An 18,875-nucleotide genomic window follows, 5' to 3' on the forward strand; every position below is an offset into this window, starting at 1 on the left:
ATTTTGGAATGAGCTACGACCGGTCGATCCTTTTTCAGGGGCACCCAAAGATGGTTCCCTCCAAAATACGTTGAAAACACTTTTAGACCTATCCAGCGTACTTATTCTCTAGAAATGCATTCTAAGCGGCGCTACAAAATTTTCAACTGTTCGGTCATGCTAGGGGAACTTAAGTCTTTTCGAAATTACAAGGGCTTCAGTATTATTTTCCCGAAAATTTTAGGTACAATTTCACGTTTTACGAAAGTGAGCTGAGAATTTTTCTGATTCCTCTCTCTATCACATTTTAGAATCCGAAAATTTTAGGTTTCCTTTTTCTAAGAAAAGTAGTGTGTGCGGGGCTGTAAAACATGGAAAATTAAACTTCGGAAAATTGTAGGGAATTTATTAGATAAGCTTCGAAAAATTGTACATGAATGGAACGTTCATCTAGAAATTTTTAGCCGCCCTCAAGCGAAAGAAAATTCTAGGCAATATTTGCTTCTCCGAACGGATATTTTACAGAAAACAGTCGTTGGGTGCCCCTGCTTTTTGGTCGTCTTATGGCAAACAACCTTTTGGCTTCTATGAATGATTTGTTAACCGTTTTGCAAATTTGCAAACCTTTATTTAGCATTTCTGATATAAAATGTTCATCGTTATCAGCATTTCCATTGCCTCAGTCCATCGCTCAACCTCTTTTCTTGGTAAATTCAATCCTTTTGTATTCCATGTCTCTTCATCTTTTTTTTCTAACAAAGCATAGTACGTACTTAGTTTTACATACAAATGTCCTGCTGTCGGGAGTTTGAAATGACGGAAGTTGAACACATCTTCTTATTTAGATGCTGTTTTGGTTATTGGTCGTCATATTGGTCTCCTTGAATGGAATTACGGAGGGTGCTGGTAAGTTGAAAAATTGCTGTTGTTTGAGAGAACGGATTGTGTCTACCACAATTAGGCCTCAGTCATGAGACGAACCAAAAAACTTGATTTAGAAACAGAACGGGAACATCTGTTGACGACGGGAAAGCGCGCGTCTTCCGGTGCGCAATTTGCCGCTCTGTCATTGGTCAAGCCACTTGTTTGATTTGTGCGCGTTGTCGTCAACTGACGTTCCCGTTCTGTTTTATTACGTACAAGAAGTCTTTCAAAACTGTGGTGATGCAATCATCTCCTAGAACCTTAAACCGCCTTAAGGACTCCGGGGATCGAAGATCAGGTGCACGCTGTTCTATAATTATCACCCAGCTCCACCATAAGAGAAACTTTTCTTTAAAAAATAAATTGGCACGAGGCTTTGGAAACAATATATTTTCAATATTCCTCAACCGATAAACGGTTAACGGTAGTTGCCATCATTTTTAACGGTCAATGTCACTATTGGTAACCAAGCCTTCAGTCATGATAAATGTAATAGTAAGTTCATTACAATAAGGCAATCAACGTTTTTGAACAGTCCTAGAAAGAACGACGAAGACGCAGAAGTTTAATTTAAGTTCAAAGTTATGGAGAGGGCTAGGGTCATCTGCTACTGATATATCATTTAAGGAAGACAGTTTGCCAGTTCAGGTATTTATTTTTATTTGGAATTTTGGAGGGTCAATGTGGTTGTGCAGTGGTAAGGGAGAAAGATTAGAATACAAAAGGTCCGGGTTGGACCCTACGGTTACGATCTTCTCATCTTTTCAATAGAAACATTTTCAATAACAAGTCAAAATGGAAGCGAACGTTTACGAAAGGGAAATTTGCAAAGAAATTTGCAACGCCTTCACAAGACGCTGCCGAGACACAAATCAAGATCGCAGATATTTAGGAGTTCACCCGTGTTTGTCTTATATTTCTCGAACTCATTTATGATTAATCCTGAAAATACAAAGGAAATTAATTTTTAGTGAGTGTTTGGAAATCAGATGAAAAACTGCTCATTTTTGATCCTTGGTTTCTCCTTCTAAAATCATTTTGTTTGAGAATTAATATCAAGCTTTCGACACAGTTTTTTATCACCAGATAAAACACCTCAAAGTTCGTCAGAAATACTCCGCTGCGTGTCGTATTTTCAACTCTCTTCTCAGTGTTTCATCTGATGACCAAACACTGCGTCTTATGCTTGATATATTACATCGTTATATTACACCTGTAGATAGTAGATGTCGATTCTTGATTTTCTTGTCTTTGATGTTTAATGCACTTGAGCCAAACTAGGGCCCGACAAAAATCATCAACGAGCTTCTGAAGCTTTTTTGTGAAGACCAATGCCACAGTTGCCCCAAACAACATTACAACTTTACAATGATAGTTGAAATGTTGTTGTACTTACTGTTCTAAACTGTTAATACATTAAACAGAATTGAATGTTGTTCACCTTTGGTGGTACCTAGGCATAAGAAATCCTTTAGAGGAGAGATTCAAGATTTCGCGATGAATCCTGCATCTCTGGGTAATCCTAATCATGACGGATAAAGTTTCAGAAAGCTTGGATAACCTCTATACCTCGTCGTAACTTCTCCAGTTTTGGTCAAGTTAAGGGTCACTTTTTCAGTCGATAGTCCAGTAATATAGTCTTGTCGGCGATCTGCTCTAGTCAGGATCACCTTTGTGAAACCCCGTTTGAACTGTGACTGAAACTTTGTAATGAAAGCTCTCATAAGTGACTGCGACAACTTTTGGTATTACCCAACTGGACTTTGGCTTTGTTTTTAAGCTCTGGTAAGCGCCCACTTAGACCCGATAAAAAAGGAACTGTGAGTTAATTGAACGGGTTCAAGACAATCTGACTCATTCTTGCACAAATATTTAGATCTGGGGTTATTTTACTCTAAATTATTGGACGTAAAATTTAGCCATGTCTATATCAGTTATTAACTAAAATGACAGTCATTAGTTTCTTTTGTTTTTTCTTGATGAATTGATAATGAGTTTCTTTAAGCACTCGTAAGCGACCACCCTCATTGTTCTCTAGTTAAAACCACTTTTTCTAATTTCCTAGGTGGTCTCTTATGAGAACTTCGACTGTATAAACTCTGTTTAAATCATAGTTAACACGATCACTTAGATGTTTCGAATCTTCACTGGCATAGGTTTGGTATGTGTCATCTACTTATATATCCTAGTGAAAACCGCAAGCAACTTGGAAGTCTGAGAAATAAAACAACTTTAAAAAATGAATTAATATTTTTTTCAATGGTTTCCTTTAACTTTTTCAAGCAACATTAACCCGATCAACGCGCCCAGGCATATGTCCAATGTTTGTGACTCCGGAATGTCCTGAAGAACAAGAACATTTTTGTTTATCCGACGATGGCTGCCCAACAGGTCTGAAGTGTTGTAACACAGGATGTGAATTGGACTGCGTAGGTAAGTTTGACCTACACCTCATTGCATGGTAATAAATTTCGCCTAACCGGTGTTACTCCAGCTACAAGAATGTAGAAATCAAGAAGCAAACTGTATTATTTCTCCACGATTTAGTTTGAAATAAGAGGAGTGACGCGATTATTTCCTTTCCAGGGGAATTTTCCATTTTCAATCGTACCAACTTTAACACGTTTTCACTTATTTTTTAATTTTTTTCTTATTTTGTATAAACTAGTACCAGTCGACTTGCCGGAAGAAAACAAGACCAATATATCACCAACAGTTCCAGTAACTGGTGAGTGATTAAATGGTAGTGCAATCAATTTATAGTACACCATCCTTAAACTTTTATGTGCCCGCCATGTAAAAGAGAAGCAATCAGTGCCCTTCCTTTTGCTCGCCACAAGGTTTTTTGTAACTGTTCAATTGTCGAGTACAAGGGCAGCGAAGTCTTTTGCTATTTAGAGTTAAGTTCTTATTCATGTAAAACAAATGAAGAACGAACGCCATCCACAACTATCCACATGACAAGGCAGTGTACAACAGCAAGTGAACAGTGACGACAAACGAGAAGGTATAATTTATGCTAATGACCGAGTCACGGTTTCCGTTATACACCTTGTTTATACAAGAAAGTCCATTTTTCGAGTTGAGCCCTGACCATATAATTATGTCAAATAAGATGTTAAATACTTTGTCGAATAGCGGTAACAGCAAACCAAGCGACTCTTAGACCCGATAAAACAGGAACTACGAGTTTATAGAATGCCTATAAGATCTTCTGACGTAGATGGACTCATTCTTGCACAATTATTTAGATCTGGGACTATTTTGGTCTTAATTGCTGGACATAAACTTTAGTCGCGTCTATATCAGTTACAACAGCAAGTGAACAGTGATGGCAAACGACAAGCTTTAATTTATACCAATGACCGAGTCAAGTTTCCGTTATACACACTTTTTATACAAGAATGTCCGTTTTTGAGTTGAGCCTGGACTATATAATATGTCAAATAGGATGTACTTTTTAAAATAGCCCTAACAGCAAACGCCATCCGCAAGTGAGTATTTGAAGTTTATAGCTGTGATAATTTTAAAATTTATTCGTTATTTGTTATTGTTGATTAAAGTTCTGAACAAAGAATGCAACTGCCAGACCAGGCAAAGTAACTTTATTACTGCGTACTTCGAGATTTTATGCGTCAGCTTAATAAAGAAAAAACACCATAGAATGAATATGATGCTGCTTATTAATATAATAATTAAAAAGTATTGAATGAGGCTGAGTATCATCTGAAGAATTATGGAGATCGAGGAGGATGTTACGCCGAGGCTGAAAGCCGAGGCGGATAACACCCTCCGAGATCTGCATAATTCTTCAGATGATACGAAAGCCGAATTCAATAAATGTTGTATGATTCATTTAAAATAATTCCTAATTTTAAAACAAGCTAAAACATGTTCATAGTACACGTTTATCGGCAAGTTTAGGCGATGAAGGGTTGTTCAGTCCTTCAAATATTCTTCAGAGCAGATGTCGTCCGTCGAGTTGTCTTGTTGCTGTTCTTGCCTTTTTTTTCAGCCAGTAGCTCCGTTCCACTATTTCTTCTCGGTTAACTGTTCAATAATTTGGAAATTTTGCTGGACGATGGGCGTCATTTCTCACAGATCGCAAAATTCTTCCAAATTTGGTTGCAGTAGCTGGTTATGATGAATTATGCGTGGGATTTCAGCCAATCAGAAAGGGAGAAATAGTTATTTTTGAAAGGAAGTGACCTGGACCTCTCCACTGGAGTCAACGCGTGCGCATAACTGAGGAACTCGGTTATCCAATATGGCGTCTGGGTTCTGGTTTTTTATTGAATTTTTATAGTTTTCAGCGAATTAATGGTGCACTCTTAATTTTCCTGGGTGTAAATAGGGAAAATGTATTTGCCATTTGCATGTTTGTTGCATAGTTATGGATGTATTTTTACCAAATTCGAAGAAAAGAGTAGATGCATAGCTATGCATAATTTCTGCATATTTTGCTAAAATGAGCATAATAATATTTACAAAAGCAAGCATAATTATTGGCATAAGCACCGCTGGTAGCATATTATGCTATTTTTTCGAGCACAATCTATCAGAGCGTAGCCGGGACACTCTTTAATTTATCATTATCTTAAGTGAATAATTTTCAGTTACGTATCAGGTGAAATTCCAGGTCAAGATTACAGGTCACTTATTATTGATCGTTAAGTAAACCAAAGAATTTCCCCTAGATCCAATAAAACATTTTCTCAGGCCTCTTAAGGCATGACCATCTAGTCAAATATGCATATTTTGATAAAATGGTATTTAGAACGGTTTGCTTCTATTCAATGATCCTGAAAATTAAACTAAAAATGTAGCTTAATATTAATGGCCTTAGCAATGTGAAAGATGTTAGAGCTAAAACTCTCGTCACGTAATTGGTAATTGAGAATTAACGGTGAAAATATTTACTCTAAAATGGAGAAAGGATAATGAAAGAGCAACAAGTTATTTTAGGTAGATGTCAGATGCTACTAAATAGCTTCTGAAAAATTCGTTTAGTATGTGTGTTTACGTTATAAAGGAATCGGTAAATAATGTAGGGTCACATGACATGAAAAGGGTCACATGACTTATTAATTACTTAAATAACTAATAGAATAAATGACATATCCAATCATATTAGGCAGATTTACGAAGATTTTCACTGTGTATGTAAAATTTTGTTAGTGAAAATTCCTAAGATGAAGGTTTAAAACATTTCACATTTAGGAAAACGTGTCTTGTAACGTCATTGACGAAGCAATGTCACTTGTTATTTGAAATCACGTTTCACGTGTTTTTTTCGTTGAGCCGCATTAATTTGTAGTTCACTTTTCAGGATCAATGATGGAAGCGAACCGTTCTAAATAGAATTTAACAAAATTAAGTAGTCATGCCTGAAGTGGCCTGAGTTGGATAAGGATTGGGGCAAGGAAACACTTCTGGTCTTGCTTTTTTTTATCTATATTCTGACCTGTGGAGTGGGACTTGTAAAATGTACGTGCCTTATATGGATTCATGTTCTTCGATAAACTAACATTGTGTCTTCGAATGCAAATATCCCAAATGTAATAAAACCAGGAACTCAGGAAAACCTCCTCTTCTACGACCCTAACCTATGTGTTTATTTTTCTTTTCAAGAAAGTATTTTCCTTCTTCTTAATCATCTGAATCAAAGCAATTTTGGCCGGCCAGCGGCTATTCAGTAATACATTTTCTCCCGAACTAGGTTAAATATATATTATCATACAAATTTTAACTTTATTACGGCAACTTTAGTTCGTCGCCTGGTGAAGATGGACGTTTGTCCCGGAGACGATCTTCAGACGTTCCATCCGTCTGCAGCCTGCTCAGACAGATAGAACATCGTTGGACGATCGTCATTCAGACGAAAGTCATTCAGACGAACTTAACTGAGCCAGACGTCGAACTTTTCATGAACTTAACTTACTAAGTTTGGTTCGTCTCATGAAAAGTTCTACGTTTGGCCTAGGCCTAACAACTTAAAGAGTTCGTTTTTGGCTCTTTTAAACCCGGCTTCCATTATGATTAGTGAGCCACCCTTGATCCCAGCTTTTTCATAATGATATACACAAAACACCTCAGTTTTGCAGTGAACAAAGTGAAGTACATTAAGCTGCTAAAAAGGTGCTTCGGGATTTTCGTTGGTCATATATTATTAATAATTCTGATCATGTACCTTACAAATCCTTGAGTGTCGTCCGTATCTGGGAACATTGACAATAATAGCGGAGCTCTACGCGTGGCGCCCCATAGCTAAGGAAATGTGGTAATCTACCCATTCGAGAAAATTTGGTAATCACGTGACCGTACACCGAGCAAGCGAGCGAGCGAGCGACCGTCCGTCCGCACCGCAGGTATATCAATGTAAAATAACTCAATCAACAGGTATGGCAACCCAAATGCAATTCAAGGTTTTATTTGGAAGGAAATCACATGGCCGCCCGGACGTTTAGAAAAAAAAAACAACGACAAAGTCGTGTCTTTTTTCGGCGTTATTTTTTATGTTTACACTAACGTGTACAACACAGAAAGAGCTAGAGAATAGAGGTTTAGAAGTTGTCGAATGGATGGATGGATTGATACCGTTATTTTAAAATACGGTAGAATTCCTTCAGCTTTCAATATTAATGCAGAAAAGGAGAATCTTAGAATCCACAATCCTACTAGTTTTGGCAGTGCTCAGGATGTTTGCCACATGATCCTAGCTTAGTGGCCTTAGCTCCCACGAGTGTCCTGTGGCTCAGTGGTAGAGCATCTTGATTAGTAACCAGAAAGTCGTAGGTTCGACTTCTGTTGGGAGCCCTCTGAGGTTTTCTTCTGAGCCGGCTGTGTCAATGACCGAAACAACATCAATCTTAAAACTAAACTAACTATCAATAGACATAAATGAATATTGTAATTTTATACAACCAGCTTATTACATACTATAATGCTGCTTTTCAAGTAGCCTGTACAGCCTCCCCCCCCTCCCCTAAATCGAAAAAATCCTCGAATCCTCGGGAATGGGCGTCTACACAGTGAGGCTACTTTTCAAGGATCCTTTAAGAACTGCGCTGATCGAAAATCATGTGCAAGCTGTTCTATAATTATCACCCAGCTCCACAATAAGAGAAACGTTTCTTTAAAAAATAAATTGGTACGAGGCTTTGGAAACAATGTATTTTCAATATTCCTCAATCGATAAACCGTGAACGGTAGTTGCCATCATTTTTAACGGTCAATGCCACCATTGGTATTAACCAAGCCTTTAGTCATGATGTACGATAAGGCAAATAATACGTTTTTGAACAGTCCTAGAAAGAAGGACGTAGCCGCAGAAGTTTAATTTAAGTTCAAAGTTATGGAGAGGGCTAGGTTCATCTGCTACTGATATATCATTTAAGAAAGACAGTTTGCCAGTTCACGTATTTATTTTTATTTGGAATTTTGGAGGGTCAATGTGGTTGTGTAGTGGTAAAATAGAAAGATTGGGATACAAAAGGTCCGGGTTCGACCCTACGGTTACGATCTTCTTTCTTTTAATAGAAACATTTTCAATAACAAGTCAAAATGGAAGCGAACGTTTACGGAACGGAAATTTGCAAAGAAATTTGCAACGCCTTCACAAGACGCTGCCAAGACACAAATCAAGATCGCAGATATTTAGGAGTTCACCCATGTTTGTCTTATATTTCTCGAACTCATTTATGATTAATCCTGAAAATACAAAGGAAATTAATGTTTAATGAGTGTTTGGAAATCAGATGAAAAACTGCTCATTTTTGATCATTGGTTTCTCCTTCTAAAATCATTTTGTTTGAGAAGTAATATCAAGCATTCGACACAGTTTTTTATCACCAGATAAAACACCTCAAAGTTCGTCAGAAATACTCCGCTGCGCGTCGTATTTTCAACTCTCTTCTCAGTGTTTCATGTAATATATCAAACATGAGATGCAGTGTTTCATCACCAGATGAAACACCGAGAAGAGAGTTGAAAATACGACGCGCAGCGGAGTATTTTTGACGAACTTCGAGGTGTTTCATCTGGTGATGAAACACTGTGTCGAATGTTTGATATTTCTTCTCAAACAAAATCATTTTTGAAGGAGAAATTAAGGATGCAAATACTAAGCAGTGTTTCATCCGATTTCCAAACACTTATTAAACATTAATTTCCTTTGTATTTTCTTAATGAATTATTAATGAGTTTGAGAACTGATGACGAAACACTGCGTCTTATGCTTGATATATTACATCGTTCTATTAGATAATAGATGTCGATTCTTGATTTTCTTGCCTTTGATGTTTAATGCACTTGCGCCAAGCTAGCCGCCCGACAAACAACATTACAACTTTACAATGATAGTTGAAGTGTTGTTGTACTTACTGTTCTAAACTGTTAATACATTAAACAGAATTGAATGTTGTTCACCTTTGGTGGTACCAAGGCATAAGAAATCCTTTAGAGAAGAGACTGAAGAGATTTCGCGATGAAACCTGCATCTCTGGGTAATCTTGATCATGACGCCGAAAAAGTTTCAGAAAGCTTGGATAGCCTCTACCTCGTCGCAACTAGTAAAACTTCAGTTTTGGTAAAGTTAAGGGTCACTTTTTCAGTGGATGGTCCAGTAATATAGTCTTGTCGGCGATCTGCTCTAGTCAGGATCACCTTTGTGAAACCCCGTTTGAACTGTGACTGAAACTTTGTAATGAAAGCTCTCATAAGTGACTGCGACAACTTTTGGTATTACGGAACTGGACTTTGCCTTTGTTTTTAAGCTCTGGTAAGCGCCCACTTACATCCGATAAAAAAGGAACTGTGAGTTAATTGAACGGGTTCAAGACAATCTGACTCATTCTTGCACAAATATTTAGGTCTGGGGTTATTTTAGTCTAAATTGTTGGACGTAAAATTTAGCTGTGTCTATATCAGTTATTAACTAAAAAGACACTCATTAGTTTCTTTTGTTTTTTTTTTATGAATTGTTAACGAGTTTCTTTAAGCACTCGTAAGTGACCACCCTTACTGTTCATAAGTTAAAACCACTTTTTCCAAATTCCTAGGTGGTCTCTTATGAGAGCTTTGACTGTATAAACTCTGTTTAAATCATAGTTAACACGATCATTTAGATGTTTCGAATCTTCACTGGCATAGGTTTGGTATGCTGTCATCTACTTATAAGTCCTTGTAAAAACCGTAAGCAATTTGGAAGCCTGAGAAATAAAACAACTTTAAAAATGAATTAATGTTTTTCTCAATGGTTTCGTTTAACTTTTTCAAGCAGCATTAACCCGATCAACGCGCCCAGGCACATGTCCAATGTTTGTGCCTCCACCAGAATGTCCTGAAGAAGTACACAATTTTTGTTCTTCCGACGATGGCTGCCCAACAGGTCTGAAGTGTTGTAACATGGGATGTGAATTGGATTGCGTAGGTAAGTTTGACCTCCACCTCATATCATGCTAACCTGTGTTACTCCAGCTACAAGAATGTAGAAATCAAGAAGCAAACTGTATTATTTCTCCACGATTTAGTTTGAAATAAGAGGAGTGAGGCGATTATTTCCTTTCCAGCGGAATTTTCCATTTTCAATTGTACTCACTTTAACACGTTTTCTCTTGTTTTTGTTTTTTTCTTATTTTGTATAAACTAGTACCAGACAACTTGCCGGAAGAAATTAAGACCAATATATTACCGACAGTTCCGGAAACTGGTAAGTGATTAAATGGTACTGCAATTAATTTATCGCAAACCATCTTTAAATTCTTATGCGCACGCCATGTAAAAGAGAAGCAATCAATGCCTTTCCTTTCGCTCCCCTCTAGGTTTCAGTTTAGTAACTGTTCAATTGTCGAGTTACAAGGGCAGCGAATTCTTTTGCTATTTAGGGTTCTTATTTCATGTAAAGCAAGTGAAGAACGAACCCCATCCACAACTATCCAAAAGACAAGGTTATACAACAGCAAGTGAACAGTGACTGCAAACAACAAGGTTTAATTTATACCAATGACCGAGTTTCCGTTATACACCCTTTTCATATAAGACCTCCATTTTTCGAGTTGAGCCTGGACCATATAATATGTCAGGTAAGATGTTAAACACTTTGTCGAATAGCGGTAGCAGCAAACCAAGCGACTCTACCCGATAAAACAGGAACTGTGAGTTTATAGAATAGCTATAAGATCTTCTGACGTATAGACGGACTCATTCTTGCACAAATATTTAGATCTGGGGTTGATTCAAGTTTACACCAAACGGCAGACATGAATTTATACCATGTGACCAAGTTTCCCCATAATTTTCCGCTTACTCTTTGTTGCGTCTACACAAAAATAAGTAGTTTTATGCCAGTCTTAACCACAGGTCTCGTTCAGGACTGTTTTTATCTGCTTATTTTCCATTTCTGAGAAATTCTCAACTTGAGTCTTACGTTTGCCGTTTGCGGTAAACGTACTGTGAATCTTAATCTCCCTATTAACACGCTTATTAGTTTCTTTTGTTTTTTCTTTACGAATCATTAATGAGTTTCTGAAGCTCTCGTAAGCGACCATTCCTTATTGTTTTACAATACGTTCCATGCGTACCACGAGATCAATACGAGAGCTCATTCTCGTAAGCGACCAGCTCTAGTTACGATCACTTTTCGAATTTCCAAGGTGGTGGCTTAGGAGAGCTTCAACTGTATAAACTCTGTTTAAATCATAGTTAACACAATCGTTTAGATGTTTCGGATCTTCACTGGCATGTAGGTTTGGTGTGGTGTTATCTGCTTACATCACTGTCCTTGTGAAAACCGCAAGCAATTTGGAAGTAGAGATAATAAAAATCCCAATACACTGCTTTAAAAATGAATTAACGTTTTTCTCAATGGTATCGTTTAACTTTTCAAGCAGCATTAAAAACCCGATCACCGCGCCCAGGCAAATGTCCAGTGTTTCAGGCTGCATTGGAATGTCCTGAAGAAGTAAAACATTTTTGTTCTTCCGACGATGGCTGCCCAACAGGTCTGAAGTGTTGTAAGAAAGGATGTGATGAATTGGACTGCGTAGGTAAGTTTGACCTCCACCTCGTTGCATGCTAATAAATTTCGCCTAACCTGAGTTACTCCAGCTACAAGAATTTGGAAATCAAGAAGGAAAATAGCCTCCCAAGCAGACGTTCTTAGGGGTTCGTCGTGGGGCAGGAATGTGTGACGAGCCCCTAAGAACGTCTCCGTGGGACGCTAGAGGGAAATTGTATTATAATTTATACACCATTTAGTTTGTAATAAAAGAGTGAACGATTATTCCTTTGCAAGGAAAATTTCCATTTTTCAAACGTACCCAGTTTAGCACGTTTTTACTTTTTTTCTTATTTTGATTTAACTAGTACCAGACTTTAAAGGAATTAAGACCAATATATCACCGACAGTTTCACAAACTGGTAAGTGTTTTTAAAAATGGTATTGCAATCAATTTATCGCACACCATCTTTAAATTTTTACATGTATGTGCTCGGTATATGAAGGAGCAGCAATCGTTACCCTTGGAAGTGGAATCAAAACAAGTTATTGCTTGATCAGTAACTATTTCTCTTATTTTGATTTAACCATTCTCCAGACTTGAAAGGAATTAAGACTAAGTTGCCAACGAAAGCTCCAAAAACTGGTAAGTGTAGTATTGCAATCAATTTATTGCACACATCCTCATATTCGTCTGCACGCAATGCAAAAGCGCGTGGGCGGAGCCCCATGGCTAACTGAATCTACCCATCCCAGAAAATTTGGTAATCAAGTGACCGTACACCGACCGCCCGAACGACAGTAAATAGAAAGAAAACGTTCCAAATAATATTTAGTCATAAATTTGGCTGTAGAAAGAAAGCTTTGAGCGATTTTCTTGCCTCGAATTCATCTTTGAAAAAAGCAAACAGCGGGAAGCCGGCTTGAATTATAAACTTTAAGCTTTAAGCTTAAAGACTCGCTCGGGATTTTTAGGCACTTTAATACTTGTCTTCGTGAATGAAAATTGTTGTCTCGGTAAAGATCTGTAAATGTTTCACCGAATTATATTTCTTTTATTGGTTGTTGGTATTCTCAGCTCTCTTGCAATTTTAATCGTTCCATTTGTTCTCAGTCGTTTATAAACATCGTTTTCAGGAGTACTCAAAATGCCTGGCGTATCAAATGCTTTTTAAGATTGCACATCGTTACAAAACCACTAAAGCTCGCATTGCAAATTTGGCGCTTGTAAAAAGTGAGAACCGGCCGGCCGTATAGGTGATTCTGGAAATTTTTTGAACAGTTTCGCTAAAAGTCCACGATTGACCGTCCTGAATATTGAATGAGTGCAATTTGTCTTGAAAAATTGTGAAATACTGCATTCTGTCCGAGTTTTGTATGATAAATACAGCGCCTCATAGTGCTGTTTCACCTCAGATGTGATGTATAAAAAGTTCAAAGGGTTGGTTTAAACGCCCCAGATTTGTTGGCAAGATTTTGTAAAGAACTTGTCGAACGCAAAATTCGGCCTGATTTGTTTTCCAGGCCTAATCTACTCTGATCAAGAACTATTATGGCTCTTGAATGTGATCGAAGATGTTTGCTGTTTTTTGGGTGTACATATAAGGCTATCAACTTGATGTAAGATGTTTCACTCAAAAATCACTTTGCCTTACCATCAAATTAAGTCACATGAATGTGCCCTTAAGTTAACTGATTTGTTGATTACAGGTTTATTGTTTAATTTTAATTATAAATTTATTAATGAGAGCTTCGCTTTTAGCCCTGGCTAAATCTATATATTATATAATTCATCTCCATGAGGGTGCGCCTACTTAAATGACAAAGTAAGTGAGTGGTTGGAATCATCACGATGAAAACACTGAAAGAGAGAGAGAGAAACAATAACAAAACGAGTCTTTCTTTCCACTTTATTTTAATGTCTACATTAACTTGGATAACGGGGAAAGAGCTAGAGTTCGAAATAAATAACAACGGAGTCCAATTTCGTCGGAAGAGAAACATGAAAATTATAGAAAATGAGAAGTGCTGGCGGCGACCAAGGTGAAAATGAGGGGCAGTGAAAGAAACAGAGTGAACAGGAACAGAAACATTTTCTCCAAATAAACTTTTAATGTACAAAAAAAGGTCCTGCACGTGCAAAGTTGTTTTATTGCTAATTAAATGTATTGTTGTTTTTATCATTCTCGTAACAACGTCTTCACCTTGTCTCCAGTATTACTCGATTTTATATTTTCTTTGAGGAAACTATAAATATTAAAGGGAGCTTCTCTTTTAGCCGTGGCTAAATCTATATATTATAGTTTTAGCCAGTCTAAAGCCCAAGGTTCTGTTAAGTACTAGCCGTTTACTTGGTACTAGTCGTTAGCAGGTTATGAGAACAGATGAAAATATTGTATGGATATTCAAGTGTGTGTGTGTGTTTTTTTTTCCGTATTCTAGTGTGTAATACCTCTTAATATTAGCACAACTGACCTTCATCTTTCAGGAGATATAAGATTGGTAAATGGCTTTCGGAGAGAAGAGGGAAGAGTTGAGATATTTCATAATGGTGAGTGGGGAACTGTTTGTGATGATTGGTGGGATATTCAAGCTGCTAACGTGGCATGTCGTCATCTTGGATTTTTTGGTGCCCGCCGAGCGATTAGGAAAGCTTACTTTGGTCCCGGGAGTGTTCCCATACTACTGGACAATGTACGTTGCCGTGGTGATGAAAATTCTCTTGGAGATTGTTCTCACAATGGATGGGGAAAGCATAATTGTGGACACTATGAAGATGCATCAGTTGTCTGCGAGAGTAAGTGCTACAATTCCGCTTTAGTTAATAATTTTTCCTCTTTTTCTTCTGATTTTTGCTATAATATGTTTCTTTCCGTGGCCTTAATTTTTTGGACTCTGTGGTTGGTCTTTATCCCACAATAGAGATTATCTTTAAAAGGATGCAACCAATGAAGTGGCTATAATTTAACACTGTGAGTGGTTATTGGTCCAAATTGGTTAAAGTCGGAAGCCGCTATTCTTAAAGAATGCCAATTAATGAATGCGCACGTAGCTTGCGTGGCAGGCATTTAAAAGGGGAAAGAGAAAGAGAAAATACAGAATAATTGGCCGCAATGTGAAAGATATCCGTATAACGCCTGGCTGTATTGTAACATCCAATCAACACATTTAAATTTTTTTCGCTGTAAAATCACGGCAAGTGAACAACTTCTCGTATTATAGGCACGTTCTTGACATAAGATGAAGAAAAAAGGTTCCACGTGAATTTTTTCATCTAGGTGACTAATGTACTAACATATCTTATTATATATGTTGTGGTTCAATTTTATCCTTAATTAATTTTTATTTTCTTTTGTTTCAAACTCGTTATCATACATTTTCATACCCCAAAACAAAAGAAAACAAACATTGAACAAAGGATTTCAGCGCCGTCGTTTTGCGATTCGTTTCGTGGACATTGAACGAGAAAATTTGTTTGTTAGAACCATAAAGGAGAGCTTTTCACCATTAATAGGATTTCGTCCATATAATCAAAAGTTAGAAACACATTACGCGAGTCCATCATTCGCTTTTGCGTAACATCATGATTCACAAGGTTTCACTGAGAAATCTTAGATTACACAAAGAGTGTTTAAGAAAGCCTTGCTTATAGGAATCTACATTTCAATGATGAATTTGTTCAATTGTTTTAGCCAGAGAATTTGGACCACCCCATCCAGGCAAATGTCCAGATTTCCCGCCTCCAGCTGAATGTCCATCCGTCAAAAAAGATTTGTGTTCCGCTGATGATTACTGTCCCACAGGCCAGAAGTGTTGTTATACGGGATGTGAATTAGATTGCGTTGGTAAGTTCGATCTCAAACGCATAAGTAGCCGAGACCTTTAGAATCTAAGGCGAGGACGACTACGAGAACAAAATTTCAGTCTAACTACTTACTACTACGCGCGCGTGAACCAGCAACATTTTGGCTGGAAAACGCGATAGCCGTCGTCGTTCTACTACTGGTTTTAGCGAAAATGTCGTAATGACGGAAACAAGTTATCAAAATAATGTTAGAAGATTTATTATTTTGCTATCAGGGGAAGGCTTTACCTCCTTCAATAAAAATAAACGTGTTAACTTGTTTTGTTGAAAAAAGTAAAACGAAGCTTTCCGGGTGTGTCTATATTTTTTTTAGAAAACGCGAAAAACAGTTAAATCTCGGGCTGGTAATCGTATTCATCCTCGAATCTAAGGATCAAAAAAAAATTAACATCAAATTTTTAGAATTTGTAGGTTTAAACAGGACGCTCCTGGTTAAATTGAGAGAAAAACTCATCGTGAAATTAACAGATATCGTACTAGATTACCATGATCGATTGAACAACAACAACAAAAAGGCTTAGCTATTGTATTTATATGGGAATAATTTGCACACACAACGCAAATTCAAATTTCTGTCATTTCTCTGTCTTTATAATTTTTTTTGGTAGGTTTTGAAAATTAAAGGGAATCGAATATTGACATTTTAACATAACTTACCATTTTCAAGCTGAATTTTGGCTTAGTCGTGGCTTTTTTCATGTCTGTTAGTTCGACCTGCTCTTTCCACAGTTTTGCTGTTTGAAACACATATCCCTTTAGCTTACTGGTAAATGCTGAGCTCTGAAATCTTATTATGTTCATGATTTGTATCGTTTGATTTTTTCATTTTACTACCGAAAAACATCCAAGTGTCGAAAATAACGAAAGCTGATTTAATCGATTTAACTAGGACCAATTACAGCTACCAGTAACTGCGATATCGTCACTGAGTGCTATGTAGCATTCATAACTTTTTTAATAATAAATTTATGAATTTCATATAATTTATCTATTTCATTTATTAACATATATTTCATATATTTTCATGGAATTCATATATTCCTTTTCTCTTGTTTGGCTTCCTTATGTTTAAAAAATGTCCGGATTCGTGTGAATTTCCCCGGTAAATTTAATGACCAGCTCTCAGTTGGCTTGATAGCCCAACTGTTTAGAACGCTGCACCGGTGTCTCAGAGGTCAGGGTTCCAATTCCGACAAGCCTGAATTTTTCAGGCTTTCGGAGTTTCACACCGACATAAATTGCGTCTTTAATTTCGTAGATCCTCTTTGTATTTATATCTATAACTTTTGTGTTAATAATCCCATTTGCTGATTACTATGGTCTTGTTTCTTAAGGTTCTGAATAGATTATGAGGCAACTCAGTTGGGGAGAATCAGCAAGCGATGGTGGATATGACCGTAGTCTTCCTTTTGTCTAGAAAATAGTTTTGATAATTCAGTAGCCCATTAAGAATAAACAGGCTTTCTTTAGCGTCTCCAGAAAAAAAAAATAGAAATTACTCACTGACAAGTGAAGTAGGCTATAAGCCGTAAGAAAGCTTTTTTTTAAAGTTGAATTATTCTATTCTAGAAAAAATAGATTGCTCATTTATTAATTTCAAAAGTATTGACATTTTTAGCCATAGGTCATTGCTATAAATTAAAGTAACAAAGAAAAAGGATTGTGTTTCATTAATGAAATATTGAATTGATCGTGCTACAGGGATTGTAAGTTGGAGTAATAGCTAGAAATAGTTTGCTATCATTCTTTTCTTATTAATAAATAAAATGTTACTTGCAAAAAGTCTTTGACTGATTAAGCTATTTTAAAAATGTTCTCTTTTCTCTCGGCCACGTTGCTTGCTTCAATTATGTCTTCATCTGCCACATTCTTTTGATATTGGCTTCCAGACCTTTATACTAAATAATTTTTCGGGACCCTTGGCGGAAGTATTTTTGTCAGAGGGTATAGTTGATATCAATCAGGATGCGTTTCTTATCCTGATTGTTCGTCATGATATTCTCAGGGGCAGCAGATTGCAGAAATGTCTCCATCTATATGAATTAGCATATCATACGGTGATGTCGCCATTTTACTCCACCGTACTTCGGGTATGTTCGTACCACAATTCTACCGTGTGCTGTCAACATAATCATCATCATCATCATCATCATCAGCATCATCATTATCACCATTATTGGTATTCATTAATAACAAACTAATAATGACAAACCTCCCGTGACCGACTACCAAAATGCGAAGATTTAATGTTCTGTACGAACTACAGTTGATCTCTTCCGAGAAGAGTTTCCGACAGGTCTGTACCATCTACGTTTCGTACGTCAAGTGGTCGCTTGTAACAAGTTAAAAACAACAGAAAACTATAAAACAGTCAGACCAAAAAAAATGGGGACGGTAGAGGTGGTAGTCTATGAGATTATAGTTCTAATTATAAAGTTTTGACTGCGAAAATGTCGATCTTTTAAAAAGATGTTCGAGACCACATGCTTAAGTGAGGTGGTCGCGCATTGACGGTTGTGTCTAATAGATTCAAAGAGTTTGGGGTACCTGTGTTGTGGATTCGAGGGAAGGAGTATGAAAAGAGTAAAAACGTGCTGCAAACTCCATTTTTTCTTGAGGGCTATTCACATGATAACTGGATGGCTTTCATTCTGGAACGAGTTCATGTTATCTCCACCATATGGACCTTTTATTTCCGTACAAGTCATTCCGGTTTTCAATGCGAATGAATGTTTTCAATGCTGCTTGCACCTTTTTGCTTTATGCTTTCGTCTTTGCACGGCTTGTGAAATCTTCCGCTTTTTAAAACAGCTTAGCTTAGCAGCAGCGCTACATCTTTCACGATGTCAAATGGAGAACAACGAGTTTCAAGAATTTGTTTTGTTTTCTAAAAAGCGTCATAAAAAATTCTCTTACTACAGTTATTTTTAACTATAACCCCAGCTCAAAACTATAGAAAAGGCTTATCCTCTTTCCTTACGTAAGTATGAATTCAATGTATAAAGGTCGGCCGCTTATAATGATAAATTGACTAATTGATAATTCCGAAATCTGTATGTTCATTTAAAATTTATTGCAGATTGTTTGTTTCTTTTTGTCTGTTTGTTTTGT

General features: G+C 37.0%; 1 protein-coding gene across 1 annotated transcript; it reads left to right on the forward strand.

The window, feature by feature from the left end:
• Positions 1–824: 824 nt before the first annotated feature.
• On the forward strand, positions 825–17,540 carry LOC140937722 (uncharacterized). Its single transcript, XM_073387288.1, has 11 exons — positions 825–885; positions 3,187–3,336; positions 3,572–3,631; positions 10,184–10,333; positions 10,553–10,612; positions 11,790–11,948; positions 12,268–12,321; positions 12,498–12,545; positions 14,388–14,696; positions 15,592–15,744; positions 17,099–17,540. The coding sequence occupies exons 1-11, from the start codon at positions 825–827 to the stop codon at positions 17,107–17,109; spliced, it is 1,215 nt and encodes a 404-aa protein (XP_073243389.1). The 3' UTR covers positions 17,110–17,540.
• Positions 17,541–18,875: the final 1,335 nt, after the last annotated feature.

This window comes from Porites lutea, chromosome 5 (genome assembly GCF_958299795.1).
Source record: "Porites lutea chromosome 5, jaPorLute2.1, whole genome shotgun sequence".
Taxonomy (NCBI): domain Eukaryota; kingdom Metazoa; phylum Cnidaria; class Anthozoa; order Scleractinia; family Poritidae; genus Porites; species Porites lutea.